Source organism: Platichthys flesus, chromosome 9 (assembly GCF_949316205.1).
Source record: "Platichthys flesus chromosome 9, fPlaFle2.1, whole genome shotgun sequence".
Lineage (NCBI taxonomy): Eukaryota > Metazoa > Chordata > Actinopteri > Pleuronectiformes > Pleuronectidae > Platichthys > Platichthys flesus.
Window position 1 is genome coordinate 5625849 of NC_084953.1, and position 15060 is coordinate 5640908.

The window sequence follows — 15060 nt, forward strand, 5'->3', positions numbered from 1 at the left end:
AACATTAAACTTCAATCCTACATAAACAGGAACACAAATTAAAGGACGCAGCACAACAAACTGAACATTAAAATATTTATTTAGTAAAATATTTAAAATAAACAAAAACAAAACTACATAAAATTATACAGGGTTGTTTAAAGTACCTAACTTTAAAACATTGTCGCTTCCAACTATAAATGATAATAAAGCATCATGATAAATAATAGTAGAATTTTTTGCATGTTTTCATTTTTTTTCTCCACGTTTTGAATTACATACTTTCAAGTTGTAAAATGCATCGCTTACACCGTAATAAAAAAGTGCACACATGAAATTGAATACAGATTTTTTTTTTGACACATCATTAAAAAGACACCTTGACTTTTAAAATCGTACCATATCTACAGTCACTTTGATACAATTTGGCGGGGGAAATAAAAGGTTGTTTTTTTTGGCACTTTGACCAATAAATGGATCTCATTCTTTTTCTATTCTGGGGTTTTGTTCGATTAACGCCAGCAGATTCTGTTGGTTTTCAAGAGTGAAGGGATCACATTATTAGCTTTTTTATTAAGGTAGCGTACGGGAAAATATAAATGTTTGTTCCCCACTGTCCCAAATCAACAAGCACAGAAAAGTCTAAATGCCAAGGTGTCCCCTTAATCATTAAGAACCTCTTGTCGCGTCCCTCGGATTGTGTAACAGTTTCTCTGTAAACAAATTAAGACACTGGAATGACGTACCGAGCTGCAGCAGCTTCAGCCTCTCAGCTCCGTCTCAGAAACACCAACCAACTTTGAAGAGACACTCCTATTTACACTTGAGAATAAATTAATATTGCAATTTCTATTTGTGTGTGTGTGTGTGTGTGTGTGTTTTTGTGTCTGTCTGTGTGTGTGTGTGTTCTCTTCATCTTCAGATGTCAAGCCTACGAAGACTCATTCTGCTGAAGGAATCTCTGCGGACAGAAAAATACAGACACAAGGTTTTTTAGTTACACAACTAGAAAGATCAGATTTTCAACTCTGAAGTCTGAAGTCTCAGATCTGGTGATTTTCACCAAACAAAAAACAATCTGAATTCACTTTTTACTGAATTCTTATGTTTTCACCCACCTTCAATAAGTTAAGTAAGTTAGTTTGTTTTTCAGCAGGATGCAGACATTTTTGTATTTTTTGGTTGTTTTTAACTTATTTCTATGAATGTGTGAAATTTGGTGTGGATTCAGATAGAAGATCTAGTCCAGATCTAGTAAATGTGAATGTAGTCCCATAAGGGGTTATTGTAGTGATCTGTATAATCAACTTCTGCAAATCTATAGACAAGGGTTATTATGGATTTCTCGTCAACATTTTTATTTCTCTAGGAAAGAGTTCAACATCCTTCTTTTGTCTTTGCAAGGCTCCCTTCATCTCTTATATGTGCCCCCCCGTGTGGTGGCTGGTGGTTACTACAGTGACAGGGGCTTGTCTTTTCCTTGCTGACCATCTCCACTGCTCCTTCTATAAAGTGAAGGGTTCCACACCGGAACCCCCCCCCAAAAAAAATATTGGCTGTTGCCCCCAGAGGCTAATTCCTCTGATTTAATTTTCTTTTTTTAAATACATCTCTAACAATTTCCTGGTATCCGAGAAATTCAATAAAAACAATGAAAGCGTATGAATGATAGGAATGGAAAATTAACATCTCAAAATGAGTCAAACTACCTGGTCAAGCCGTCCGTTTGCTGCATGATTTTACAAAAGCAAAAGCAAAGATGAGTTTAATGCAACATCCAAAGCACATTATCTACACATGCACACAGACACACACGCACGCAGACACACAAAGTCACGTTCAGTCGTACCTGTGCGAGTTGACCTGCAGTACAGGCTTATAGAGCTGAGGGATCTTTCTGTTGATGAGCGGCTGCAGCGCCTCCTTCAGCCGGTGGTAGTTCCTCTCCAGCTCCCTCTGGTACTCCTTCTGGTCCGGACCAATCAGGCTCTTGTTCTTGCGCAGGGCATCTTCACACCTTTGGAAAAGAAAAACCATGAAACACCTCGACCTGGTAGATTCTCATGTACACTCTGTCAGCGCTGATAGTGGAAGAAGGTAAGACGGCAAAATAACTGTTGATTTAAGGAGAATCTTTGCTTTGCAGATTATTTCCGGGCAAAGAGACTGTGGCATTTGCTCACAATGAAGGTTTCATCTAGAGGTTGTTAAGTTTAAATACATGTCTTTCTTTTTCAGCCAACTGTTGAATCACTTGTCAAATGAGACAGTAGAATAAGCAACAGAACTATTTGGGAGACCGGGTGCAATGTTTGTGTGCTTCTCCCTTTGGAGCTGGATTGGACTCATCCACGATTTAATCGTTTTCAAGACTGAGGAACTACATTGTGATTCTTCGAAATACTGTCAGGAAAAGCTGAAAAGCTTTAAGGGAAATACAATGTTTTTGTTTGTTAGCACTCTTAGCCGGCAAAAAAGTGTTCCAAGCAGTGTTTCAAACAATGGCTGACGATTGAGGAGGAAAAATATGTTTTTTTGTAATTCTTCGAAATTCAGATACAGAGCTTTTATAACTTGATTTAACTGTTCAGAGCAAAACAGTTATATCATGAGACATCCACAGTACCGCTTGGTGAAGTCCTTGAAGCAGAGCCGAAGCTTATTGTGGTGTCTGTACAGTTTGGGGTCACTGGGGATTTCTGACAGGAAAACCTGAGCCACCTCCAAAGGACCCTGAGAAAAAAAAAGAATCTAATCAGTCACCTACAGAACAGGGTTTGTAATATTACCTTTAGAGTTCAGGACCATTTATCTTTCAGACAAAACTGGCATCTTGAAACTTTGTACCTGGTTGACGGTTGTACCAACTGATCCCTGCAGGACCATCTGCAGCATCTTGGCGTCAGAAGGGTCCTGGTGGGTGGCGTAGGCCAGCTCCTGAGTCTTCTTCTGCATGTCCTCTATGGCCACCTCGATGGGCGTGGAGATAACCTGAAAAGTGACGGATCACAAGATTTGGACGAGCTACTGCCTCACTTCACCCCCCCCACGCTTTAACATGAGTCATGTTGTTATGCTAACTGTAAAGACACAAAATAATGACTGGGTTTCTGAGATCTAGCTGATAAACCTTCACTTGCCTCCTCCTTGTGGATGATGTTGATCCGTGTCTTGATGTACGGGAAGGCGTGGGACGTGGTGAGGATGGTCTTGCGTTTGTACTGTTCGTGCAGATCCCCGTGCGCCCGCCCGTCCAGGGTGAAAGGCGTGCAGTACACAAAACGCCGCAGGTTGTAGTTCTTGTCAAAGTAGGTGATGCGGTCCTTCATCTCGTACGTGTCGAAGTACGGCTCCACATATGTGATCTGGATAAAGGCCTGCAGGAGGAGAGATGGTTTGAGATATTAAAATCCATTAAAAAGCATATGTTGCTCATTTGAAATCAATCTGAGGAGCCACACTGTCCGGCACCGACCTTGTTTGGATCCAGCTTGCACTTGTCCGGCGGGTTGGAGTCTTTAATGACTTCTACCTGGTCCTCTCCAAATCGCTCCCCATAGAAACCCTGAGAGGAAATACAGCACAAGAGCCTCGTTAAGTTTTGATATAAGACTAACAACACACATATCCAGCAGGTAAGACTTATAGAAAAGAGTTTGAATTAGAAATGTGGCATCAAAACATGTATTTGGGGTCTGAGGAAATATTATTGGAACATCATATAACTCACAAACAGCTTTTACTGCCCTATTTAAGATGTTATGATGTCATTTCCAGGTGTTTACCTCGAGCCTGTGGGAGATCTCTGCCAGCTTCGTGATGGCCGGCTCTTTGTACACAAACTCCTGCTCGTCCAAGTCGCCGAATTTTGAACCATAGATTCCGACTCTGAAGTACGTACCAAACATCCTCTTCATATTCTGCGAGCAGAGGAAAATTATCATTAGTGCTGGAATTAATCAAGGACTTAGATGAATGTCATGTGCATCAGTTTGTAAATTAAAGTCATTGCTCAAATCAGATACAGTAATAAACCGTAAACTTCTGTCAGTGTCTGAATCGCACACAGAAGTGAAGGAAGAGAGAAAGAGCTGCAGTTCATTCAGACAAATATCAGCTACAGCAGCAATGACGTAATCTGCAAACACAACCAACATAGATAAGATAGATTGTAAATAAAGATGGACGACATGACCACTCCTCCAAAAGTGAAGCCAAAAGGTCCTGATCACCCCCTGGTGGCTGTCCGATATACAGGTCATAAACCCCATGTGCCTCAATATACAGGTGGCCACCTCCTTGTTAGTGGATTGGACCAAATTAAAAAGTCACCTGTATCTAGAAAGTTTTGGCTTCACTTTTGCACAATAAGAGGAAGAGGAGACACGTGGTTTTTTTTTTTTATACAGACTATGATAACTTCACTTAGAAGAATAGTGTGCTCCGAGAAACAAGTGTTTTGACAAACGTTGATGGAAATAAAGTGTCAGATAGAAAACAGCCACAAGGAGCTCAACAAACTTCAGATTCCCATCACTGCACGAGTCAATAGTCCCACAGGAAGTAACAGACTCCACATATTTACATCCACTGCAAAAGTGGCACTTTTTTTACAAGGCTGACATTTCTCTACTGTAACTGTAGAGCAGATGAAGGACAGACAGGTGCAGTGTGTCAACCTCAAGACGTCCGACAGAGAGATCCAACGATCAACAGGGAATAACAGCCTATCTAAAACCACTCCTTTGAGAGCAGAGTATCTGCACGGCTCAAATAAGTAAAGCAAATATGTGTATGTGGGCATATTATTCAATCTGTAATGTGTTTTTCTGAGCTTGTATTTGCACATTTAGTCTCTTTTGCACACATTTTCCAGACATGCACAACGCAGCGGAAGGTTCTCTGCACAGACGTGTTTTAAACAGTGGCAAATCCTCAGCCAGCAGATAATCCGGAGGCTCTCAGTCCAAAACATTTGCCTTAACACATAGAGACACCTAGCCTGATGTTGTCAGACTCACAATTCTAGTCAGAATGTACGAACTGCCCGACCAAAAATGTTGTGGGCGGGGCTAAGTTCTTCTGGCATCCAGGCTAAGAGACACCGGTAGAGGTGCGGAGAATCTCTGGAGTTCGGTGAATGTCTGAAAGCAGCTTGAGAGAAGAGTCTCTGCCCAACAAAAGGGACTTCACCTCCGAGCTGAAGCCTAAACTACTCTGTGATTAGGAAAATCTGACATTCAATGATGGGAAACTAATCGTCAAATAGGCTGTTCTCAGACATGAACTCTGTACAATCGGGTTCAGAATTCCTTTTTGTGTGTGTGTGTGTGGCTGTGGCTGTGTGTGTGTGTGTGGCTGGCTGTGTAGCAGGAGCCATGGACTAGGAACATTTATTGTGAAAGATAATTAAACCCTCCGACAAGGTTTAGGGCAAACCCTCCCAAATAAAGAAAAACATCACCTCACGTGCTGATTTCAAAAGAAATTAAAGGAGTTATTTAAGAAGCCCTGAAAACTAAGGCACTTACCACAAGACACAATTAAGTTAAGTGGGAAGGAAGGGTCGGCAACCGGGGAAATCAAAAAGGAGAAAACAGAACAAATTTTAATCAGGATTTGGTTCCTCCGGAGAATTTACAAAAACAACACAAACTAACACACAAAACCAAACGAATCTCTATTGATTTTAGAAAAAGAACATTAACTGATCGTGCAGGAGCTTGACCATGCAAAGGCAGGCAGTTACAAGAGGGAGATAATAAAGACCCACAACCGTCAGACACACACCATGCACCTGCAGTGCATTCGCAAAAAGAAACAAGGAGGCGTTCTTTCCAATTCATGCAACAAAACATGAAACTCTGGGGTTAATACTGTTAAAAAAGAAGAGAATGGATGAAAAATAAAACCAGGGGTCGATTTAGTTTGAGCTAATAAAAGAAAGGTGCAAGAATACAAACTAAATAAAATCAAAAGGGATAAATCAAGAAATCTTGAGATGAACCCTCTTGGGGAAAAACTATCATAGCCACGGTGATTTAGATTGTAGCTTTGCCCCAATGCAAGTTTACACCTTGTGTTTTGAGATGATTATTCAATTGTGTGTGGAAGAGAATGATCCTTGCCAGGAGCAGGGAGGCTGACAGATCCCCTGCAGCTAGAAACAGTGACTGAAATCGAGCCCGGTGGTTCAGGATGAGATGAGATGAAGTGTGACTGTCAGCAGTGCCAGTCACTGACACGCCAACAGACAGACAGGAGATGCAGACGGGGAAAAGGTGCGGATTGTGCGAGTGATGCATTCACTGAGACTTTTGTCATTAGTGTCACACACTGTGGCTCCCATGCACAGCCCGACAACACTGTCACGTAGAAAGAACAAGCTCCTCTTGCTCAGAGGAGGAAGGTGAGAGGAAAACAAGTGCCCCCAGTGGCGGGGCAGACACATGACATTGTCTGCAGGTGTTAATGGAGTGGATGTATGTGACAAAGCGAAGAGAGTAACAGAATGCCCACTGCAGGCAACTAAAAAGATGAGTGTGAATAAAAAAAATGCCAATACAAAAACAAAACGTGAGCAGGGCCAAGCAGGAACCGATAAGCCACCTACCTCCCAGCCAGTACTCTGTGTGACAAAGAGAATACAGGACATGTGAACAAAAACACACAAACACGCCCACTCGCACACTCACACTTCCCGTATGGCACGACACACAATGTTAAGGCAAGGACAATGGGATCTTCAATGAGAAAAATCCAGGTTACTGGCTGTCGTGCTGGAGAACGGAGCAACTGGCCTCAAGATATCAAAAGGTTCTTTTACAGGTGTAGTTTGAGAGCCGTTGGTCTGATCACCAGACGAGTGTAACCCAGCCCACAATGTCACTTGATGTTTGTCAATACGAGTCACAAGACTGGCCAAAAGAACCCACCCAATGCATCCTTAGTTTCATACCTCACAGCTATAAGTACAGCATGCAAAGTATATGAATACATATATATATATATATACACAATAGAGTCAAAATGACCATAATGATGCAGAAAGGGCTCTTGTAAACATCCATCAGCAACTTTACAAATAAAGCTACAGGAACCTAGTGTGAAAGAGGAGATCTACACAGTGTGTGTGTGTGTGTGTGTGTTTACCTGGTGAACTATTTTCCCGAAGGCTTCCTGTAGTTTACCATGAATGGTCGACAGCTTCTTTGCATCCCTGCTGGCTTCGTGGATGGGGATCAGTACCTTGTATACTTCGTTTACTGCCTCGTACATGCCCGCCTGGAAACAAGAGAAATGTGTCAACACCTTGGGCGGAAATCTAACTTAAATTTAAGGTTACAATTTATTTGATTTGAAAAAAAAAGTGACTTGATTTGGAATTAACAATTACAATAATCTTTATAAATATATTTATCAATATCCACTTACTAGAACAACTAATTATTGAGTAATTTTATCAAAATTAAAAACTGATAAGTGAAGAAACTCTATCTCAGCATCCATCCATCTAAAGAAGCGTTCTACTCCACCTCCACTTCTTACCATGGAGAAGGAGGCGGCAGCCTGCTCCAGGAGTCCGACCAGGCCGATCTCAGTGAAGTATTTTCCTGAGCAGATGCCCTCTTCATCCGGTGACACCACGTCATCAGAGACTGCAGACTCCTCCAGCACGTTGGAGGAAATGTTCTGTGATTCGAATACAAACAAACACCTGAGCAAAACATTTCTTGGACGAGGTAGATTTGTAGATTCTTTCAGGGGATAGTCTTATATACGAACATTATAACTAGAACTGTTCTTACCTGGAAGGTGACGCAGCCCACAGGCAGATACTTGCGGTCCTCCAGCATGCTCAGGTATTCTGCAACCAGAGCGGCGCTGTGCACAAGACACTGGGCAGCCTCGGCGTGGTTATTCCTCTCCGAGTGTTTTCCAGCCATGTTCTGAAGCCACGTCAGTCTCAAGTCTGGAGAGGTCTGGTAACCCTTCGCAATCCTGGATTCAAAGACACAGACAGACTTAAAGGTGCACAAATAATAAAATAACAATGATCACAGTGCAGACACATAAATATCAAAAAGACAGTTGTTTGATTGCAAATGTGTCCAGTACCTGTACATGAGATCGATCAGCATCTCAGGATCTTCCTGGTGCTCCTTCATCTTCACAGTGTCAGAGAGGATCATGTGCAGGTTAAACACGAGGTCCTGGACCTGAAGAAAGAATACAAATAAGAATGAGAGACATTGAGTTATCAAACAGGCCACAGTTTATCTCACGATCTGATAGATGTTGAACAAACAGCTTGAGGGAGGCAGCAGTACCTGGTCCGGAAACGTGGTCTCCCTCAGCTCCAGGTCCTCCTCTGCGTATGTGAGGATGGTCTTTAGAGAGCGACGCAGGAACTCCTCGTTGAAATTCTGAGAAGTTCCCACGAGCGAGGAAAGAGACATGGTCACCTGCATCTTTACTCTCGCAAAATTCTGAAAAAAGGGACGAGAAAGACAAGCAAGGGTTGAACAATGATATTTTGTCAAGAGCGACTAAAGAAGCTCTATGCAGAGCAGACGTCCCTTCTCCCTTATAACCTCCTTTCTTAAGGTGTGTGTGTAAAGTCTGGCTGCACTAGAACAAAGGAAATGATGCATGCAAAATAAATTGGGCCTAAATTGGGTGATTGACTGCAGCGTTCTGGGTTTGTTCTAAATTTGGTGATGGAAAGTGAAAGAAAATAGTAATAAATTGATACAAGTCAGTATAAGTGGAACTGAGAAGTGGCCAACCTACACTAAGTTTGTTATTGATATGAGCTGATTTGATTTGAATAGCACGGTTTTTAAGAGGTGATCAGATCATTCTGAACGCTCTGTTCTCTCAATGTATTTTTGCAGAGGAGGTTATTTCTGGAAGAATGTGACATAGAGTCTCTGGTGCTTGACAACCTCCACAGATACACATTAGCAGTGCCGTGAAAGTTTAAACCACATTGGTTGTAAATGTTTACGTTTGTACTCACGTTGCCTATTTCAAAGTTTTGCCTCATGAGGAGGTAGAGGGAGGCGCTGGCGTGGGCCCTGATGGTGCTAATGCTGCTGCTGCAGCTCCTCAGGAGTCTCAAGCACAGGTCAGCACACTGCTCCGTCTCCTCCTCGAACAGCAGCTCAGGAAACTACGCAGAGCAGAGAGAAATATGCACACATTTGCAAGAGTCCTGTGAGAAACTGTCACAATGAAATGAAACAAAAGCACAACTTAAAAGTCCAGTGGTCTGACCTTAGACACCAGTGCCCTCTGTGTGGCAAAACAGTGCTGGAGGTAGAGGGCGCTCTGGTTGCAGGCCATGCTGTGCAGCAGCACCTTCAGAACTCCACCCAAGATGCTCTCCTTGGACTCAGTCACTGAGACCGTCTGGAGGAAGAGGGACACATAAGTAGTCTGAATTAATTTATGCCCAAGACGATAACACTGATATCAGTATTTTTGCATGTTTGTGTTTTGTATACCTGCACAACGATCTCCAATGTGTCAAGAATAATTATGTTGGCCTCTGTTGCAAGGTTTCCATCGATAAGTGCTTCATGCTCCAACTCTGCCCTGGTCCTACAATTAGGAAGCACATGAAAAAGTTAAACTAAATCATTACCAACTCAAGGTACTGATGATGATGATTTTTCCTTAAACGTCGCACCAGTTTCCTCCCAACAAATTCAAACCAGTGCTCAAAACCATTAACAGTGTATTTGAATAGAAGAAAAACGATATGAGCTGAGAGGGACCTCAGCGATTCCTCCCCTTTATAATACAGTTTACATACAATACAAGCACAGAGATGATTTAAAATTAATGTCATTTATTTGTATTATATTGTGTATATAAAGATGAACAATGCTTCTCCATGTCCTCCTGCTGTCCAGAAATTAAGCTAAATACCCTGAGTACAAACGGCAATATTAGTGAGTAGCGATCGTGGGAGCAGGAGAGAAATTGGTTTGACGTGTACTTTGTGTTGTTCGTCTCACATCCATTAACATGGAGAAGGCTGGATTTATGACCTACGCTGCAGCCAGACACCAGGTGGCGACCAAGATGCTTTGGCTTCACTTTTTGCAGAGCAGTCATGTCGCCATCTTTATATACCGTCTATGATTTGAAGCCAGCGATTATCTAAGCTGCTGTTTATACGTGGAACACTAGGGTTAAATGTTGTGTTTTGAAATATCGTTGGAATCCATCTCCCTTTCATGTTATACAAATAATCAATGACAAACAATGGCTACAGTTAGAATTGTCTTGTTTTTCACTCCAGCAGCAACAACAAGGACGCATGAGTCAGAATCCCCCAAAAAACAAGAAGCACACTGGTTAAAAAAGCAAAAACCCACTGCAACCACTAGCAACCCTGAGACAGACATGGTTACCAGGACAGAGGGGCTGATGGGACGAGGGGAGAGGGGGGGTTCAAGGGTCAGAACCAGAATCAAGGGGGGGTTCTTTTGGTGCATTTATATGCATGTGTGGACTGAAGAGAGTTAAAATGGAGAATAAGTTAATTTAAAACATGGCTGCATCAGTGTCAAAAATAAACACAATAAGGAAATAGTTTCAATAAAGCCAAGTTCATCAGGAGGAAAACTAATTCAAATACTTTTTTCCATTTTAACTTTCTTTCCAAATGCATAAAAATACATTATAAACCATGAATTTAAGCAGGGGGGGGGCACACAGCAAATGTGGACCATACAATACCTGACTGATCTGTGACTCCTACATAAACACACAGTGACACGAGAGAACAAATGGAAATTAACAGAAAACAAAGGCTGGAGCTGAATTTACAAAAGAAAATAAAAGAAAATCTACTTTTGTCATTATTTGACAAAAAAGTAAAAAGAAAAAGCTTAAAAATTATGATTTAACCATTTGCAATTAATGGTCAAATGTGGAAATGCTCTGTTCCTATGTAAATTCAGCAAAACATAGAAAATAAAAAGGAAAAATGAATTGGCTGTGATGACACAATGTGTTTTACGAGACGGATGTGACTCAGATATTTAGTTGAAAGGATTAACGAAGGATCGGTTTAACATCTTCTAATTAATTGAAAACGGATTATTGATTATTGATGTGCAGCCGTTTACAAATGTTTACACACCCAAAATCTGATCTGTGTGTTTTTTCATTGGATAAAAAAAAAACACATCTTCAGTAATTGTTTAGCTCAGGTTTCTTTAAGGGAACTTGAGCTGTTAGATAAAACAGTAATCAGGGAAGAGAGTCTAAGTGTCAAAAGGAGCGTACTTGTCCATCCTCTCGCTGTTTTGTCTCCAGTGGGTCATGTCCTTCCTCCATCGAAGGTTCTCCTGACTTCCAAACGCACTGCCACTTGGACTCCGCTCTAAATAATGGAGAAATGGTTATCCGAGTTTGTATTATTATTTATTTTTATTTTATTTATACTGTGTATCTGTATGTACATGTATGGAGTGTGGGTCCTCTCACCAAGCTGTCCCCGGCTGCGTCGCACCATCTCCTGTCTGGCCCCGATGCTGCCCAGTATGGCCTCCTCCAGCTTGGCCTTCATGTCTTTGGACTTTTTAAAGGTCAGGCTGTTCATTCGCTCGAACGCCTTCTTCCCCTGCATGGTGAACACAACATGGGCCTTGTATCCATAAGGTGGAGGGTGAGTGAACGGACAGAAAAATGCAGGGAAAGCGAGGAAGTTATTGGCAGCACGGCACTCAGCAAGCAAAGCAGGTTAGAAGCACTAGAGCAAATGTGCACGAATAAAAAAAGAAATCACCAAATGACTAGCAAAGTAGAAAGAGCTAGGTATAACAATTAAGTAAAAGATTAACACTGATTATGGCAGAGAAAGTAGTGAACTTGTATGAAAATTGATATTGAAAGCTCAGCTCAAAGGATTCTCTATTGTTAGATTATAATAGGAGAAACTACACTAAATAGGGAGGGATACTCTGTAATGCAGATGCCCTAAGCCTCTCTGTGTCCTTGAGTGTCACTCTAGATGGTACCTTGTATTCGAAGCAGGAGACACAGAGGTAGAGAAGGTCCAGCAGCCGGTTGAGCTGAGACACCGACAGGTCTGTGAACCACTTCTGCAGCACCATCTCGTCGGCGTTCTTCAGCACCCACAGCAGACAGATGAGCAGACTGCGACTGGACTCGGCTGAGAAGCTTGCGTGCTGACGACTCGCCTGGAGAGAGGAAGCAGGACTCGATAATTAATAAAATCTTTGTTTGGGTATTGCGCCATCTCACAAACAACAGGTCGCAAACTGTGATTTACCTGCGAGTTGAGCAAGAAGCTGCTTGGTCGGGACATCGGTGAGGGGGTGGAGGTGCCTGCTATGGCCATGGCGACAGTCTGGCTGATAATACTGTTGCCCTCTCCTTCGGCCTCCTCACCAGTGCTGCCCGCCGCTGCCCCCTGGGGGCAACCTGGCCGACCCCACTGGTTATGGGACTCTAGTGGCAGAAAAAGAGGACGGAAAAGAACAATTGAAAGTCTGCTGTCATTATTATGAAAATGATATTAAAGGCTATTTTTATGGGACCAACACACAATGTAACTTATAGAAGATAAAGACACCAAACAAAAAAAACTCCTGTTAAATAATTGTATATTCAAAGTTTTGCTCCTGATCTCTACCTGTGAAGTCGTGAAGCTGTGGCAGCGTTTCCATGATGATACCAATCAGAGGCAGGTAGAGCATGGCGACCCGGGCCTTCACCTCTGGATCTGCATAGCGGGGGTCAGAGTCGTGGCTGGACAGGAGGTTGTGGACGACACTCACCACTTTCTTATGTAGAGCAAACATCCTGAAAATAAAGGGAAGGACAAATGAGAAATGGCTAGTTTGTATAAATAAGGACAGTGGGTGAGAGAGAGAAGGAGAAGCTGTTCACATTAAGATACGGCTGTTAAACCATAACTCACTCCCATTCACTTATTTACATGTCACTATGTATACAGGCTTATCTCTGTCCAACAGATTTTCTCTAGAATACAAGTTTATTGGGTCGGCACATACAGACACAATGACATCCATCGATTGAATGTAATTCTGATCCTGAAGCTCCTAACAGAACTTCTCTTATGTGAAGTTTGAATCCACATCATACTAACCCCTCGTTCTCTGGGTCCAGAATCACAGACAGCTCAGAGAGCACCAGTCCAGCCAGATAGTGTTGCTCTCTGAAGGGGACAGACAGCTCGAACATGTTGGCTATCTTCTGGTCCTGGACATGTGTGGAGAACCCAGAGCTCTGTGGTAAAGAAGAGAAGTAACAACAATCATGAAGGACGCCATTAAAGGTAGTGTATGCAACTTTGGTTTCTCCTCTGTCTTACGTTGTTTGTCATAGTTAGAGCTTGATGCAAATAGAAGGTGACCAGAATGGTTTTTGATAATGTAAGTGGACAAATCAACAAAATATATAACATAGTTTTAGTTGTTTTGAGATATTTTAAAGAAGAATTGCTACATGCCATATCTTTAACATTTTATTTCAAAAATATTTCTACTCCAACTAAAACTAGCCCTCTTTCTGTCTTTCTTTGGAGAATGTTCAAGACTAGAGAAAAACAATGATGATGTACGACTTCTCTCCATTTCTGTCTGTCTGACCTGTGACGTTGCTGAGGACACGGAGGGGGAAGGGGAGGCGGGCGGTGTCAGCAGGCTGCAGGGCAGGTTGAGCGTGACGTAGTGTTCATGGCTGCAGACGATTCTCAAGAAATCCAGCCTCAAGGACTCCAGGTTGGGGTTCTGCAGAGTGTAAAGCTTTGTGGACACCTGGAGAGAAGGAACAATCCACATGAATATATTGTTTTTAAAATGAAAAATGAATGCAAAAACTCATTTGTCTTTGATATATTCTTAATTCTGTGTATTGCTTTACTTCAAAATCTTAAATTGAACACAAAAGTCCTGAAATACCTCTACTGACAGGAACTAAATTGAATGCTTGGTTTTTGTGGGGGGGGAGCAGGACATTATATTCTGCAAACATCTGTTCATCAGTACACATCTACTCTCAGTTTCTGCTTGAAGTGCATTATTATGTATCATAAAAACACTAAAAATAAATATATGAGAGAAATTAAGAGATGTACCTGTTTCCAGTATGCCCTGATGAGGGTGAAGACGAAGCCTCGGTCCATCACTGACAGCAAGTCGTTGAGAAAGAAAGCCAGACTCGTGTTGAGTCTCTCCACGAGCTCCAGGTCCTGAATGAATGAAAAGTTGGAGAAGATGAAAATGATTTCTTCTTCACTAGATTGTATAAAACCAATAAAAAACATAAGGAGCATTTCTAAGCCTCAAAAAGTCAGTTTACTCTTTTAATAATACTTTGAAAATACTAATTTGCAAAACAGAGAGACTGCACTTAGTCTCCATAGTGCTAGAACATCCCCCAGATTCCATCCCCATTGGGAACCCCTCCAATAGATAATTGATCGGCTCGTTAGATACCTTCTGGAAGCGAGACACAACGTCCCCGGCGATGGTGCTGACCAGGGCTGTGATGTCATCCATAAAGCGTTCTGGAAAGCGGTTCTTCCTCGGTGACTCGAGGCGCTCGGTGAAGTAAAGATGGTGGATGATGCTCTTCACCTGTGGTCAAGGAATTCATTGGGATACAAGGTGAGATATTATATTTCACATAAATCACGTCTCCTGTGTCGAGACTGTTTCCTACCATGAGTTCAAAGAAGAACCAGGCCTGCTGTAGAGCGCCCTCCCGGACGCTCCCGCTGCTCACCACCCACTGGAGCGCCAGCTCCTCATGGAAGAGCTGAGACGGGGGGGAGAAGACAAAAGAGGTTGAGAGGGACAGAGAGGAAAACAGGAAGCAAAGGGGCCAAAAGGATAGAAAGAGTGTGAGGCATTAGATAAAAATATCACTACAGGTGGATCTACATGTATAAACTGAAACATGGTTAAAAATGTCTATTTACAAATGGGGGATTGGACTGCACGCCCCAAAACTGAAAATTTGGTTAAAGACAAAGTGAGGTTAGGTTTTAACAAATCAGGTAACAACTCCAAA

The 15060-nt window shown here is 42.2% G+C and overlaps 1 protein-coding gene across 13 annotated transcripts in view; it reads right to left on the reverse strand.

Annotated features, from left to right (window-relative positions):
• Positions 1–61: 61 nt before the first annotated feature.
• Positions 62–15060, reverse strand: part of dock7 (dedicator of cytokinesis 7) — a 43445-nt gene continuing 28446 nt past the window's right edge. For 3 of the 13 annotated variants that reach the window (XM_062396104.1, XM_062396103.1, XM_062396106.1), the window contains 26 exons: positions 14710–14805; positions 14484–14624; positions 14123–14236; positions 13635–13802; positions 13133–13272; positions 12656–12825; positions 12293–12471; positions 12018–12200; positions 11485–11620; positions 11284–11380; positions 9489–9585; positions 9259–9393; positions 9002–9154; positions 8310–8468; positions 8098–8198; positions 7788–7980; positions 7528–7671; positions 7132–7263; positions 6593–6607; positions 3765–3890; positions 3455–3544; positions 3120–3356; positions 2827–2970; positions 2606–2712; positions 1829–1996; positions 62–940 (listed from right to left, as the gene is read on the reverse strand). In XM_062396104.1, coding sequence (XP_062252088.1) covers positions 898–940; positions 1829–1996; positions 2606–2712; positions 2827–2970; positions 3120–3356; positions 3455–3544; positions 3765–3890; positions 6593–6607; positions 7132–7263; positions 7528–7671; positions 7788–7980; positions 8098–8198; positions 8310–8468; positions 9002–9154; positions 9259–9393; positions 9489–9585; positions 11284–11380; positions 11485–11620; positions 12018–12200; positions 12293–12471; positions 12656–12825; positions 13133–13272; positions 13635–13802; positions 14123–14236; positions 14484–14624; positions 14710–14805 — 3468 coding nt within the window. In that variant the 3' untranslated portion in view covers positions 62–897. Of the gene's footprint in view, positions 941–1828; positions 1997–2605; positions 2713–2826; positions 2971–3119; positions 3357–3454; positions 3545–3764; positions 3900–6592; positions 6608–7131; positions 7264–7527; positions 7672–7787; positions 7981–8097; positions 8199–8309; positions 8469–9001; positions 9155–9258; positions 9394–9488; positions 9586–10731; positions 10750–11283; positions 11381–11484; positions 11645–12017; positions 12201–12292; positions 12472–12655; positions 12826–13132; positions 13273–13634; positions 13803–14122; positions 14237–14483; positions 14625–14709; positions 14806–15060 lie in introns of all 13 variants that reach the window. The other 10 variants (XM_062396108.1, XM_062396096.1, XM_062396105.1 and 7 more) reach the window with 8 other exon arrangements.